We start from the raw sequence: 14678 nt of genomic DNA on the forward strand, positions 1-14678 counted from the left end.
GCCTTGGGAGCTAAGTGGTTTCTGCCCTTGACCACTGTGAAGACTGTTTTGGGAAGGGTCGCTTTGGATGCACTTGAGCAGGGGTCCCCAACCCCTGAGCCATGGAGCCGTAAGGAGCCACACAGCAGGAGGTGAGTGGTGTCCAGTGAGGGAGTGAGGGAAGCTTCGTCTGTATTTACAGCCACTCCCCTTTGCTCACATTCCCGCCTGAGCTCCGCCTTCTCAGATGAGCAGCAGCATTAGATTCTCACAGGAGAACGCACCCTGTTGTGAACCGGGTATGTGAGGGATCTAGGTTGCGCTGTCCTTATGAGAATCTAATACCTATTGATCTGTCACTTTCTCCCATCACGCTCAGGTGGGACCATCCAGTTTCAGGAAAACAAGCTTAACACGCCCACTGATTCGACATTATGGTGAGTTCTATAATTATTTTATTATATATTACAGTGTAATAATGGAAATAAAGTGCCTAATAAATGTAAATGTGCTTACATCTTTTGGCCCAGCTCCTACCTCCCGGCAGCCTCTCCAGGCCCAGAACTTTCTCCAGTCAGTCTCTACAGACCAAGCTCCTGACTCACAATGGCCTATTTAGGCCCATACCCTACGTCACGGCAGTCTCCGCAGATGAGGCTACTGCCTCACAACAGCCTCCACAGGCACAGCTCCATCGTTACAATGGCCTCTTTAGACCCAGCTCCTGCCTCCCAGCCTTCTCTCCAGGCCCTGAACTTTCTCCGTAAGTTGAGGTAGCTGGGACTGTAGGTATACATGACGATACTTGGGTAATTTTTAAATTGTTTTGTAGACATGGGGTCTCACTTTGTTGGCCAGGCTGGTTTCAAACTAATGGCCTCAAGTGACCCTTCCACCCCTGCCTCCCATCCTCGAGGTATTTGCCACCACAAGGAGCACTTGTTCAATTTTCTAAAAAAAAAATTTCTAAAGTAAGGCTGTGGGATGATGGCAGGAAGATAAAAGAAAAACAGAAGAATAAGTTAAAGTGACTTATTCACACATATTCTTTTGGCAGCAAGAAGAACTTTTAGTATATACATTCCTTACAAACAAACAAAGGGCAGGTAAACAATGTTGTATAGGAACTTCAACACACACTGTACAGTATTCCCACTTTGCTGACATAAGTTACGGAAATTTCGTAGTTTACTTGAGTGTCGCTACCAGTATTTTGCTTCTCTGATGATTTTTATCAACTTCCTCATCTGTTAACTTCTCTCCAAGGTATGTCATGTCACGACATACTGCCGCTGCACGAACATGGCCAGTGTCTTCCTATTCAACATGTAGAATGCTTTCCTAATTTCTCTTTTTACTCTCTGTCTTTGTGTTCTGCATTTTCCTTACTTTTATTGTCAGAAACTCCAGAAAGTCAATCGTACTAATTTATCACGATTTGCTTTATTAATTTATACTTTGCTTATATGGAATTTTGCCCAGCAGACCTCATTACAGTTTCTAACCTGTTTTATTTATTTATTTATTTTCCGAGACAGGGTCTCCCTCTGTTGTCCAAGGCTGGAGTGTAGTAGCGCTATCGCAGCTGACTGCAGCCTCAACCTTCCAGGCTGAAGCGATCCTCCCACCTCAACCTCCCACGTGGCTGAGACTACAGGTGCTTGCCACTATGCCCAACTAATATTTGGAATTTTCGTATACGTGGATTCCAGAGGGGTGACAGCGTAACGTGAGTAAGCATGGATTTTGGTATATGCAGAGATGGGGTGCTGGAACTGATTCTGTATACTGAGGGATGACGACTGTATATGTTTTTACAATTACGCTGTAGGATACATACTGTTGCATAGCCTTGAAAATAATCATTTTTAATTGAGTGGAATAATAATAATAATATTGCTAAAAGTAGCAGCTGGCCAGGTGTGGTGGCTCACACTGGTAATCGCAACACTTTGGGAGGCTGAGGCGGGAGGATGGCTTGAGGCCAAGAGTTTGCGATAGGCCTTGGAAACAAAGGGGGAGTCACCATCCCTACAGAAAAACACATGAATTAGCCTAGTGTGGTGGCATGTTCCTGTAGTCCCAGCTACTTGGGAGGCTGAGGTGGGAGGATCACTTGAGCCCAGGGAGGCTGAGACTGCAGTGAGTCATGATCAGGCCTCTGCACTCCAGCCTGGGTGACAGAGTGAGACCCTGTCTCAAAACAACAAAAAAGTAGCAGCTAACATCAACTGACCTTTTACCAGGTGCCTACCGATACCATAGTTTAATTTCTTAGAACTGTTTCTTATTTCACTTACCAACTCTGTCTTCAGTTACTCCCAGATTTCTACTGTGTGTGTACAGATGATCTTTTGTTTGGATTGAATTGTCTCCCCAGAAGTAAGATTACTGTGAGTCATGGTGAATGGACATTCTCATTACCTTTGATGTAAATTGACAGGGTTTTGGGTGCCTCCCAGGTATAATCTTAGCACTTTGGGAGGCTAAGAGAGGAGGATTGCTTGAGGCCAAGAGTTGGAGGAGGCAGTATGGCAGTATGGTGAGACCCTGTCTCCATTATTTTAAAAAATTGACAGGCTTTACCCTGGAAGGCTTATACACAATTTAAACACCCCTCATAGTATAAGAAAGTGCCCATTTCACTGCACCTTTGCCAGCACAGGGTATTATAATTTAGTAAGTCATTTTTTGTTTGATTATTTTAAATAGACAAAAGACCTCATGTTACTCTACTTGTCACATTTCAACGTCTTTCCTCAGCTTATTAGCTCTATTTCTTTTCTGTCTGTAAATGGTTGTTGTTGTTTTGTTCTTGGAGACAGGGTCTTGCTCTGTCACCAGGCTGGACTGTAGTGGCATAATCATGCCTCACTGCAGCCTTGACCTCCCAGGCTCAAACTTCAGCATTCCGAGTAGCTGGGACTACAAGTGTGCACCACCACTCCCAGCTAACTTTTTTCTTCTTTTGGATAGAGACAGGGTCTCACTGTGTTGTCCAGACCGGTCTCTAGCTCCTGGCCTTAAGCAATCCTCCTGCATTAGCTTCTCAAATGGCTGGAATTTCAGGCATGAGCCACCATGCCTGGCCTGGGCTAGTCCCATATTCTCTAGAGTTCTCTTTACTTTGTGCTAGCCAATCTCTCATTATGCTGTTCACCTGTTATAATGAATAATTCTCCATATTAAATTTTACCACTTTAAACTTTTGAGTGGTTTATGCTTCCTGATTGGACTCTGACTAATATGTTAGGAAGGGTCCCAGGAGGTAAACCCACACAGATGGGATTTGGGCATAGGTTTGGTTTCCCAGGGGGCAGTGCTGAGCTCTTTGCCAGTGGGAAATGGGATGCTGGTGATTTCCAGTAGGTGACCTCACAGTGACTCAAGCTACCTCTTACTGTTGATTGTGATGAAATGCCAGCTGAGGCACATGCCTTGGGAGCTAAGTGGTTGCTGCCCTTGACCACTGTGAAGACTGTTTTGGGAAGGGTCGCTTTGGATGCACTTGAGCAGGGGTCCCCAACCCCTGAGCCATGGAGCCGTAGGCAGCCACACAGCAGGAGGTGAGTGGTGTCGAGTGAGGGAGTGAGGGAAGCTTCGTCTGTATTTACAGCCACTCCCCTTTGCTCACATTCCCGCCTGAGCTCCGCCTTCTCAGATGAGCAGCAGCATTAGATTCTCATAGGAGAACGCACCCTGTTGTGAACCGTGCATGTGAGGGATCTAGGTTGCGCTGTCCTTATGAGAATCTAATACCTATTGATCTGTCACTTTCTCCCATCACGCTCAGGTGGGACCATCCAGTTTCAGGAAAACAAGCTTAACACGCCCACTGATTCGACATTATGGTGAGTTCTATAATTATTTTATTATATATGGGATATATAATAAATATATATATTTATTATATATATTAATATGTTAAATATATTAATATATGAAATATATTATTATATATTGTAATAATGGAAATAAAGTCCCTAATAAATGTAAATGTGCTTAAATCTTTTGGCCCAGCTCCTACCTCCCGGCAGCCTCTCCAGGCCCAGAACTTTCTCCAGTCAACCTCTACAGACCAAGCTCATGACTCACAATGGCCTATTTAGGCCCATACCCTACGTCACGGCAGTCTCCGCAGATGAGGCTGCTGCCTCACAACAGCCTCCACAGGCACAGCTCCATCGGATATGGGATATATCCAATATCCACAGCCCACAGCTTCCTCAAGCCAAGCTCCCCAGGCCCAGGTCAGGCCTCACGGTGGCCTCTCCAGGATGAGCTCCTGCCCTCCGATGGCACCTGCAGGCCCCAAATGGTCTCCGGTCGGTGGGCTCCTCCACGCCAAGCTTGGGCCTCCCGGCGACCTCTGCAGGCCCAAGTTGTCCTGAAGTTGGCATCTCCCGGCCGTGCCTCCCAGCAAGTAAGCAAGCTCTTTTGGCTCAACTCCTGCCCAGCTCCCAACCGCCTTTGTGGGCCCCGAACTTTCTCCAGCCAAGTTCTTCGGGCCTAATTCCTGCCGCCCGGTGGCCTGTACGGGCCCAGCAATGGTTGGAGAACAGCCTATGCAGGTCCCGCTCTTGCCTCCCAGGGGCCTCTCCAGGCCCAGCTCTTGACCCCACGGCAGCCTCTCAGGGCCAAGTCCCTGCCTGCCTCCCAGCAGCCCGCGTGCGGCCCAGCTCCTCCCTCACGGTGGCCTGTTGATGCCCATGCCTCTGGTACCCTGCCCAGAGGCATGAGCCCCTGCCTCACACCGGCCCCTCCCACGCTGAGAGAGGTCAGCGTGAGCCCTTGCCTCACACCGGCCCCTCCCATGCTGAGAGAGGTCAGAGTGAGCCCCATGCCTCACACCGGCCCCTCCCATGCTGAGAGAGGTCAGCGTGAGCCCTTGCCTCACACCGGCCCCTCCCACGCTGAGAGAGGTCAGCGTGAACCCCTTGCCTCACACCGGCCCCTCCCACGCTGAGAGAGGTCGTGAGCCCTTGCCTCACACCAGCCCCTCCCATGCTGAGAGAGGTCAGAGTGAGCCCCATGCCTCACACCGGCCCCTCCCACGCTGAGAGACGTCAGCGTGAGCCCTTGCCTCATACCTTCCCCTCCCACGCTGAGAGAGGTCAGCGTGAGCCCTTGCCTCACACCGGCCCCTCCCACACTGAGAGAAGTCAGAGTGAGCCCCATGCCTCACACCGGCCCCTCCCAGGCTGAGAGAGGTCAGCGTGAGCCCTTGCCTCACACCGGCCCCTCCCACGCTGAGAGAGGTCAGCGTGAGCCCCTTGCCTCACACCGGCCCCTCCCACGCTGAGAGAGGTCAGCGTGAGCCCCTTGCCTCACACCGGCCCCTCCCACGCTGAGAGAGGTCAGCGTGAGCCCCTTGCCTCACACCGGCCCCTCCCACGCTGAGAGAGGTCAGCGTGAGCCCTTGCCTCACACCGGCCCCTCCCTCGCTGAGAGAGGTCAGCGTGAGCCCTTGCCTCACACCGGCCCCTCCCACGCTGAGAGAGGTCAGCGTGAGCCCTTGCCTCACACCGGCCCCTCCCTGGCTGACAGAGGTCAGCCTGGGCCCCATGCCTCACACCGGCCCCTCCCACAGTGAGAGAGGTCAGCATGAGCCCTTGCCTCACACCGGCCCCTCCCACGCTGAGAGAGGTCAGCGTGAGCCCTTGCCTCACACCGGCCCCTCCCACGCTGAGAGAGGTCAGAGTGAGCCCCATGCCTCACACCGGCCCCTCCCACGCTGAGAGAGGTCAGCGTGAGCCCCATGCCTCACACCGGCCCCTCCCACGGTGAGAGAGGTCAGCGTGAGCCCTTGCCTCACACCGGCCCCTCCCACGCTGAGAGAGGTCAGCGTGAGCCCCTTGCCTCACACCGGCCCCTCCCACGCTGAGAGAGGTCAGTGTGAGCCCTTGCCTCACACCGGCCCCTCCCACGCTGAGAGAGGTCAGCGTGAGCCCCTTGCCTCACACCGGCCCCTCCCACGCTGAGAGAGGTCAGTGTGAGCCCTTGCCTCACACCGGCCCCTCCCACGCTGAGAGAGGTCAGCGTGAGCCCCTTGCCTCACACCGGCCCCTCCCACGCTGAGAGAGGTCAGTGTGAGCCCTTGCCTCACACCGGCCCCTCCCACGCTGAGAGAGGTCAGCGTGAGCCCCTGCCTCAACAGGCCACCGTGAGGGAGGAGCAGGGTCGCACGCGGGCTGCTGGGAGGCAGGCAGGGACTTGGGCCTGGGAGGTCGCGGTGGGGCGAGAGCTGGGCCTGGAGACACCCCTCTGAGGGAACGGCGGGGCCTACAGACTCTGTTCTCCAGCCGGAGCTGGGACTGTTCAGGTACTGGGTGGCGGGATGTGGGTCTGAAGAGCTTGGTTGCCGAAACTTCGGGGTCTACAAACGCAGGCGGGAGCTGAGCCAAAAGAGCTTGTTTCCTGGGAGGCGGGAGATGCAGCCAGGAGAAACAGCTGTGCCTGCAGAGGCCGCCATGTGGGAGGCGGAGGCCGGGCCTCCTCAAATCGGCCTCTCCAGACCCACTTGCAGCCTCCCGGCGTCCTCCCCGGGCCCAGCTCTTCCTCCCGGCTGTGTCTCCAGGCCTGACTCTGGCCTCCCAACACCGTCTTTGGACTCAGCTCCTGCCCAGCTCCCAGCGGCCCTGGTAGGCCCACCACTTCCCGAAGCCAAGCTCCCCAGGCCCAGCTCAGGCCTCACGGTGGCCTCTCCAGGCTCAGCTCCTGCCCTCCGATGGCAAGGTCGGTGGGCTCCTCTAGGCCCAGCTTGGGCCTCCCGGCGGCCTCTGCAGGCCCAAATCGTCCTGAAGTCGGCCTCTCCAGGCCCAGCTCCGGCCTCCCGGCAGCCTCTGCAGGCCCAAGTCGTCGTCAAGTCGGCCTGGAATTGGGCCTGGAAGAGCAGCAAGTCGGCCTTCCCGGGCCCAGCTCCGTCCTCTCGGCGGCCTCTCCAGGTGCAAAACTTCCTCGAGTCAGCCTCTCCAGGCCCAGCTCCTCCTGCCTCCCAGTGGCCTCTTTCAGCCCAGACCAGCTCATGGCTCTTGGCGGCCTTCCCAGGCCCCGCTTTTGACTTTTGGTGGCCTCTTCAGGCCCAGAAGTTGACCTCCAGTGGGCCTTTGCAGGCCCGGCCTCCTGCCTCTCGAAGGCCTGCATGGGCCTGGACTCACAGCAGACTCACAGCGGACTCTCCATGCCCAGCTAGCTCTTGCCTCATTGCGGCCTCCCGAGTCCAAAGCTCCTGCCTCTCGGCCGCTTCGGCAGGCCCAGCTCCCGCCTGCCAGCGGCCTCTTTAGGCCCAGCTCATTCCTCACAACGGCCTTCCCAGGCCCCGTTTTTCCCTTCCGGCAGCCTCTTGGCCTCTAATTTGTTTATCTTTTGTGTATAAATCCCAAAATATTGAATTTTGGAATATTTCCACCATTATGTAAATATTTTGGTAGGTGATTTATTTGGGGTGAGTTTCTGCACCAAGCCCGAATTTTTTATTTTATTTTACTTATTATTTGGTGTTAAACAGGTTTAATGACGGTCACGGCAACTTTTTGGCACAATGAAAAATATCGCCCATGATCAACGTGTTCTGTTCTGGGGAAGGGGGCAAAGGCAGGGTGAATCACTTTCTTAAAAAGTATAGCTCAAGGTGGGAGTGCAGAGGGAATGGGGAGAAAACCCTCCCGCTGCCTGTGTCGAAGTGCAGGAGCCCCCACCCCCATACTCACCTGAGTCCAGCCCCCCTCTGCCCCCCGGGTGGCTCAGCCCAGCTCCTGCCTAGGAAAGCCTTAGTGTTGGGAGGGACCCTGATGACTGAGGAGCCTGGTAGCTCCAGGTCGCCCACACTTTCAGGTCTCTTGCCCCAGAAGGTGGCAGGATCCATTGGGAGGAAACAGGTCGCCTTGGAAGGCGTCCGTGGGTCCCCATCCCCAGGGGTAGGGGCCACAGGGGGCCCGCTCTGCTGCCTTGACCATACTCCTGGGCTTTGAAGGATCCTGGGCCCAGTAAGAAGGAGGTGGGTGCCAAGGTTGAGGAGGAAGCATCCGAGTATGTGTAGGGGGAGGACAGGGTGGGACCATAGACTTTGCCAAAAGCTGCAGGTGGATCGGGGGACCCTGGGGGCTCAGGATCCAGCAAGGGGCGGCAGGAGTAAAGGAGGAAGGAATGACAGGTGCAGGTACCTTCCCACCAAAGCCCTTGTTGCCCTCTGGCTCCTCCCCAGAGTTGTCCCCACTCTCAAGTCAGTCACCCACTCCTTGAACTTGAGATCAGTGTCAGTGGTGCTAAAGCCATCATCAGCAATGACATCATCACCCCCTCCTCCTCATGGATGACCGTGTGCTCCTCGTCACTCGCTATGTCCTCACTGGCCATGTGCTGGGAATGAGCATCTCAAGTGGGCAGCAGCAGGGCTGCCCACTGGTCACCTCCCTCACCAGGGGCTGCAAAGTGGCCTGGAGCTTCATACTGAGTAGAAGGCTTTGGGCCAGAGTATGATGCAGTGCCAGACACCACCTGTGTCAGTTCCTGTAGTGCCTGACGGTCTATTTCCCTGCCGTCCAGGCTGTGTACCCCCCTGTGGGAGAAGGCTTGGGCCAGGCTGAGCCAGGTTCCCTGACTGTGTGCAGCCGTTCTGCCCCACAGAAGCTGCTCCTTGGTATCCGAGCTCTGGAGTGTTTAGGCTGCAACTGACAGGAGTTCAGAGGACACCCCAGGGGCAGCGGCAGTGCCCGTCTCTGATATGCTCCGCTCCCACGAGCCCTTGTTACACTCCTGCTAGCCCCTGGCTTGTGGGCTTGGCCTCTGAGCTGGACTTCTTTCGGTCCTTGTTGCAAGTGGGCCACCTTCACCTGGAAGGCCAGGTCGTGGTATTTCTGCGTCTCATTGGGCCCCAGGGTGTACCACCGCTCGCTCAGCATCTGGCTGACGGTCCGGATATCCTGGTTGGAGTGACCCTGGTGCGCCCTGCCAGGGCCTGGTGCCGCTTGCTGAAGATCATGACCGCCACTCATGGGCCACCGGATGTGGTCCTTGTCCCATTTGTTGGGGCTGCGTCCATCCTTCTCAGAAGATGAGTCCTGTTCCTTGCGCAGGGCACTGAGGGACTGGGCCTGACATCATCTGAGTGGTAGAGGCAACTGGGTGTCAGGAGACATGATGGAGAGGAAAGCATCATCATGGTCATTCTCTGTCTCACTGTCCAGCAGGGACTCCCCTGAGGGGCCCAGGGCTCCTCCTCCATGGTGGGAGGTGAGCTTTTACCAGGTTCCACCACCCCCAAAGTGTGTGGGGTTGCGGGCCCTGGGCTTTCAGGGCAGGTGGCTCCAGGGGGCTGCCCAGGGTCAACACTCCCTGTCCCACCTGGTGGATGCTCATGAGCAACAGCTGCCAACTTGGCAGGTTGTTTTCTCTGGTTGGAGGCCACTGAGTGACTGGCAGGTTGCTGGGCCTCGTGTGGCTGCAGGGAGGGGTGAGGAAGGGGATGGAGTACCAGGGGAACATGGCCACAGAGTGACCTTCCACATTCCTCCACACGAACATGCTGACGCCACGGGAGGCCTCACTGAACGCAGGCCTGGGGGCCGAGTACTTGGTCCGGGCGGGGGGTTCCTGGCAGGCGCTCACACCTCGCCCCCTCCTCAGCCAAGGTGGCTTGGGCCCAGAGAAGGGGGGGTTGGAGAGGAGCAGAAGGCCAGGCCTCAAGTTTTGTTTTTTTTGTTTTTTTGTTTTTGAAATGTAGTTTGACTCTTGTCACCCAGGCTGGAGTGCAGTGGCACGATCTCAGTGGCCTTCATACCTGGCTAATTTTTTGTATTTTTACTGGAGGTGGGGTTTTGCCATGTTGGCCAGGCTGGTCTTGACCTCCCGACCTCAGGTGATCCACCCACCTCAGCCTCCCAAAATGGGATTACAGGCATGAGCCACTGCTCCCAACTTCATTCATGTTTACTTGAAAAACTCCGTTAAGCATTTTTTTAAGGTAGACCTAGTGGTCCTGAATGCCCTCAGCTTTGTTTGTCGAGGAAGCACGTTATTTCTTTTTTCTTTCTGAAGGACAGCTTTGTCAGACATAGTATTAGTTGCTGGCAGTTTTTTTCTTTCAGCACTTTGAATGTATTACTCGAGTCTGTCCTGACCTGCAAAGTTTCTTTAACTTTTGACTATTTGATTATATTGTGACTTGGTGAGTATCTATTTGGTTTGAACCTCTTTAGGAATCTTTAAGCTTCATGGATTTAGATGTCTAAATCTTTCCCATGATTTAGGCAGTTTTCAGCCATTCTTTAAATAAGCTTTCTTCTCCTTTCTCTACTTTCCTTCCCAAACTCCCATAACCTGACAATGGTTTGCCTAATGGTGTCTTGTTGGCTTTCTTTTCTCTGTCTTTTTTTCTTTTTCTTTTTCTTTTTTTTTTTTTTTTTTTGAGACAGAGTCATGCTCTGTCACCCAGGCTGGAGTGCAATGTGTGGTCTCGGCTCACTAGGGTTAGGGTTAGGGTTTTAGGGTTGTTAGGGTTAGGGTTTTAGGGTTGTTAGGGTTAGGGTTTTAGGGTTGTTAGGGTTAGGGTTAGGGTTTTAGGGTTGTTAGGGTTAGGGTTAGGGTTTTAGGGTTGTTAGGGTAAGGGTTAGGGTTTTAGGGTTGTTAGGGTTAGGGTTTAGGGTTAGGGTTAGGGATAGGGTTAGGGTTAGGGTTTAGGGTTAGGGTTCGGGTTCGGGTTCCGGTTAGGCTTAGGGTTTAGGGTTAGGGTTAGGGTTATTGGTTAAAGTTAGGGTTAGGGTTCGGGTTAGGGGTTAGGGTTTAGGGTTAAGGTTAGGGTTATTGGTTAGGGTTAGGGTTCGGGTTTGGGTTCTGGTTGAGGTTGGGGTTTGGGTTCGGGTTCGGGTTAGGGTTAGGGTTAGGGTCAGGGGTTAGGGGTTAGGGGTTAGGGTTTGGGGTTAGGGTTTAGGGTTAGGGTTAGGGTTTTTGGTTAGGGTTTGTGTTCGGGTTGGGGTTGTGGTTTGGGTTAGGGTTAGGGTTAGGGTTAGGGTTTGGTGTTAGCGTTAGGGGTTAGTGGTTAGGGTTAGTGTAGGGGTTAGGAGTTAGGGGTTAGGGTTAGGGTTTTGTGTTAGGTTTAGGGTTAGGGAAGGGTTAGGGTTAGGGTTAAGGTTAGGGTAAAGGCGTTAGGGTTAGGGTTAGATTACAATTTCTAACCTGTTTTATTTTGTTTTTTTTCTGAGACAGGGTCTCCCTCTGTTGTCCAAGGCTGGAGTGTAGTAGTGCTATCGCAGCTGACTGCAGCCTCAACCTTCCAGGCTGAAGCGATCCTCCTACCTCACCCTCCCACGTGGCTGAGACTACAGGTGCTTGACACTATGCCCAACTAATATTTGGAATTTTCGTATACGTGGATTCCAGAGGGGTGACAGCGAAACGTGAGTAAGCATGGATTTTGGTATATGCAGAGATGGGGTGCTGGAACTGATTCTGTATACTGAGGGACGACGACTGTATATGTTTTTACAATTACGCTGTAGGATACATTCTGTTGCATAGCCTTGAAAATAATCATTTTTAATTGAGTGGAATAATAATAATAATATTGCTAAAAGTAGCAGCTGGCCAGGTGTGGTGGCTCACACTGGTAATCGCAACACTTTGGGAGGCTGAGGCGGGAGGATGGCTTGAGGCCAAGAGTTTGCGATAGGCCTTGGAAACGCAGGGGGAGTCACCGTCCCTACAGAAAAATACATGAATTAGCCTAGTGTGGTGGCATGTTCCTGTAGTCCCAGCTACTTGGGAGGCTGAGGTGGGAGGATCGCTTGAGCCCAGGGAGGCTGAGACTGCAGTGAGTCATGATCAGGCCTCTGCACTCCAGCCTGGGTGACAGAGTGAGACCCTGTCTCAAAACAACAGAAAAGTAGCCGCTAACGTCAACTGAACTTTTATACCAGGTGCCTATTGATACCATAGTTTAATTTCTTAGAACTGTTTCTTATTTCACTTACCAACTCTGTCTTCAGTTACTCCCAGATTTCTACTGTGTGTGTCCAGATGACCTTTTGTTTAGATTGAATTGTCTCCCCAGAAGTAAGATTACTGTGAGTCATGGTGAATGGACATTCTCATTACCCTTGATGTAAGTTGACAGGGTTTTGAGTGCCTCCCAGCTATAATCTTAGCACTTTGGGAGGCCAAGAGAGGAGGATTGCTTGAGGCCAAGAGTTGGAGGAGGCAGTATGGCAGTATGGTGAGACCCTGTCTCCACTATTTTAAAAAATTGACAGGCTTTACCCTGGAAGGCTTATACACAATTTCAACACCCCTCGTAGTATAAGAAAGTGCCCATTTCACTGCACCTTTGCCAGCACAGGGTATTATAATTTAGTAAGTCATTTTTTGTTTGATTATTTTAAATAGATAAAAGACCTCATGTTACTTTACTTGTCACATTTCAACATCTTTCCTTAGCTTATTAGCTCTATCTCTTCTCTGTCTGTAAATGGTTGTTGTTGTTGTTTTGTTCTTTGAGACAGGGTCTTGCTCTGTCACCAGGCTGGACTGTAGCGGCATAATCATGCCTCGCTGCAGCCTTGACCTCCCAGGCTCAAACTTCAGCATTCCGAGTAGCTGGGACTACAAGTGTGCACCACCACTCCCAGCTAACTTTTTTTCATTTTTTTTTTGGATAGAGACAGGGTCTCACTGTGTTGTCCAGACCGGTCTCTAGCTCCTGGCCTTAAGCAATCTTCCTGCATTAGCTTCTCAAATGGCTGGAATTTCAGGCATGAGCCACCATGCCTGGCCTGGGCTAGTCCCATATTCTCTAGAGTTCTCTTTACTTTGTGCTAGCCAATCTCTCATTGTGCTGTTCACCTGTTATAATGAATAATTCTCTGTATTAAATTTTACCACTTTAAACTTTTGAGTGGTTTATGCTTCCTGATTGGACTCTGACTAATATGTTAGGAAGGGTCCCAGGAGGTAAACCCACACAGATGGGATTTGGGCATAGGTTTGGTTTCCCAGGGGGCAGTGCTGAGCTCTTTGCCAGTGGGAAATGGGATGCTGGTGATTTCCAGTAGGTGACCTCACAGTGACTCAAGCTACCACTTACTGCTGATTGTGACAAAATGCCAGCTGAGGCACATGCCTTGGGAGCTAAGTGGTTTCTGCCCTTGACCACTGTGAAGACTGTTTTGGGAAGGGTCGCTTTGGATGCACTTGAGCAGGGGTCCCCAACCCCTGAGCCATGGAGCCGTAAGGAGCCACACAGCAGGAGGTGAGTGGTGTCCAGTGAGGGAGTGAGGGAAGCTTCGTCTGTATTTACAGCCACTCCCCTTTGCTCACATTCCCGCCTGAGCTCCGCCTTCTCAGATGAGCAGCAGCATTAGATTCTCACAGGAGAACGCACCCTGTTGTGAACCGGGTATGTGAGGGATCTAGGTTGCGCTGTCCTTATGAGAATCTAATACCTATTGATCTGTCACTTTCTCCCATCACGCTCAGGTGGGACCATCCAGTTTCAGGAAAACAAGCTTAACACGCCCACTGATTCGACATTATGGTGAGTTCTATAATTATTTTATTATATATTACAGTGTAATAATGGAAATAAAGTGCCTAATAAATGTAAATGTGCTTACATCTTTTGGCCCAGCTCCTACCTCCCGGCAGCCTCTCCAGGCCCAGAACTTTCTCCAGTCAGTCTCTACAGACCAAGCTCCTGACTCACAATGGCCTATTTAGGCCCATACCCTACGTCACGGCAGTCTCCGCAGATGAGGCTACTGCCTCACAACAGCCTCCACAGGCACAGCTCCATCGTTACAATGGCCTCTTTAGACCCAGCTCCTGCCTCCCAGCCTTCTCTCCAGGCCCTGAACTTTCTCCGTAAGTTGAGGTAGCTGGGACTGTAGGTATACATGACGATACTTGGGTAATTTTTAAATTGTTTTGTAGACATGGGGTCTCACTTTGTTGGCCAGGCTGGTTTCAAACTAATGGCCTCAAGTGACCCTTCCACCCCTGCCTCCCATCCTCGAGGTATTTGCCACCACAAGGAGCACTTGTTCAATTTTCTAAAAAAAAAATTTCTAAAGTAAGGCTGTGGGATGATGGCAGGAAGATAAAAGAAAAACAGAAGAATAAGTTAAAGTGACTTATTCACACATATTCTTTTGGCAGCAAGAAGAACTTTTAGTATATACATTCCTTACAAACAAACAAAGGGCAGGTAAACAATGTTGTATAGGAACTTCAACACACACTGTACAGTATTCCCACTTTGCTGACATAAGTTACGGAAATTTCGTAGTTTACTTGAGTGTCGCTACCAGTGTTTTGCTTCTCTGATGATTTTTATCAACTTCCTCATCTGTTAACTTCTCTCCAAGGTATGTCATGTCACGACATACTGCCGCTGCACGAACATGGCCAGTGTCTTCCTATTCAACATGTAGAATGCTTTCCTAATTTCTCTTTTTACTCTCTGTCTTTGTGTTCTGCATTTTCCTTACTTTTATTGTCAGAAACTCCAGAAAGTCAATCGTACTAATTTATCACGATTTGCTTTATTAATTTATACTTTGCTTATATGGAATTTTGCCCAGCAGACCTCATTACAGTTTCTAACCTGTTTTATTTATTTATTTATTTTCCGAGACAGGGTCTCCCTCTGTTGTCCAAGGCTGGAGTGTAGTAGCGCTATCGCAGCTGACTGCAGCCTCAACCTTCCAGGC

At 51.6% G+C, this 14678-nt stretch overlaps 1 protein-coding gene and 1 pseudogene across 1 annotated transcript; one reads left to right on the plus strand and one right to left on the minus strand.

Annotated features, from left to right (window-relative positions):
• Positions 1-6174: 6174 nt before the first annotated feature.
• On the plus strand, positions 6175-7398 carry LOC134807088 (putative uncharacterized protein FLJ44672). Its single transcript, XM_063781228.1, has one exon. It carries the CDS (start codon positions 6411-6413, stop codon positions 7260-7262), a length of 852 nt encoding a protein of 283 aa, XP_063637298.1. The 5' UTR covers positions 6175-6410; the 3' UTR covers positions 7263-7398.
• Positions 7399-7442: 44 nt separating this feature from the next.
• Positions 7443-14342, minus strand: LOC134807051 (protein capicua homolog; annotated as a pseudogene).
• Between the last annotated feature and the right edge of the window lie 336 nt (positions 14343-14678).

The sequence above is a fragment of the Pan troglodytes genome, chromosome 8 (assembly GCF_028858775.2).
Source record: "Pan troglodytes isolate AG18354 chromosome 8, NHGRI_mPanTro3-v2.0_pri, whole genome shotgun sequence".
In the NCBI taxonomy this organism is placed as follows: Eukaryota; Metazoa; Chordata; class Mammalia; order Primates; family Hominidae; genus Pan; species Pan troglodytes.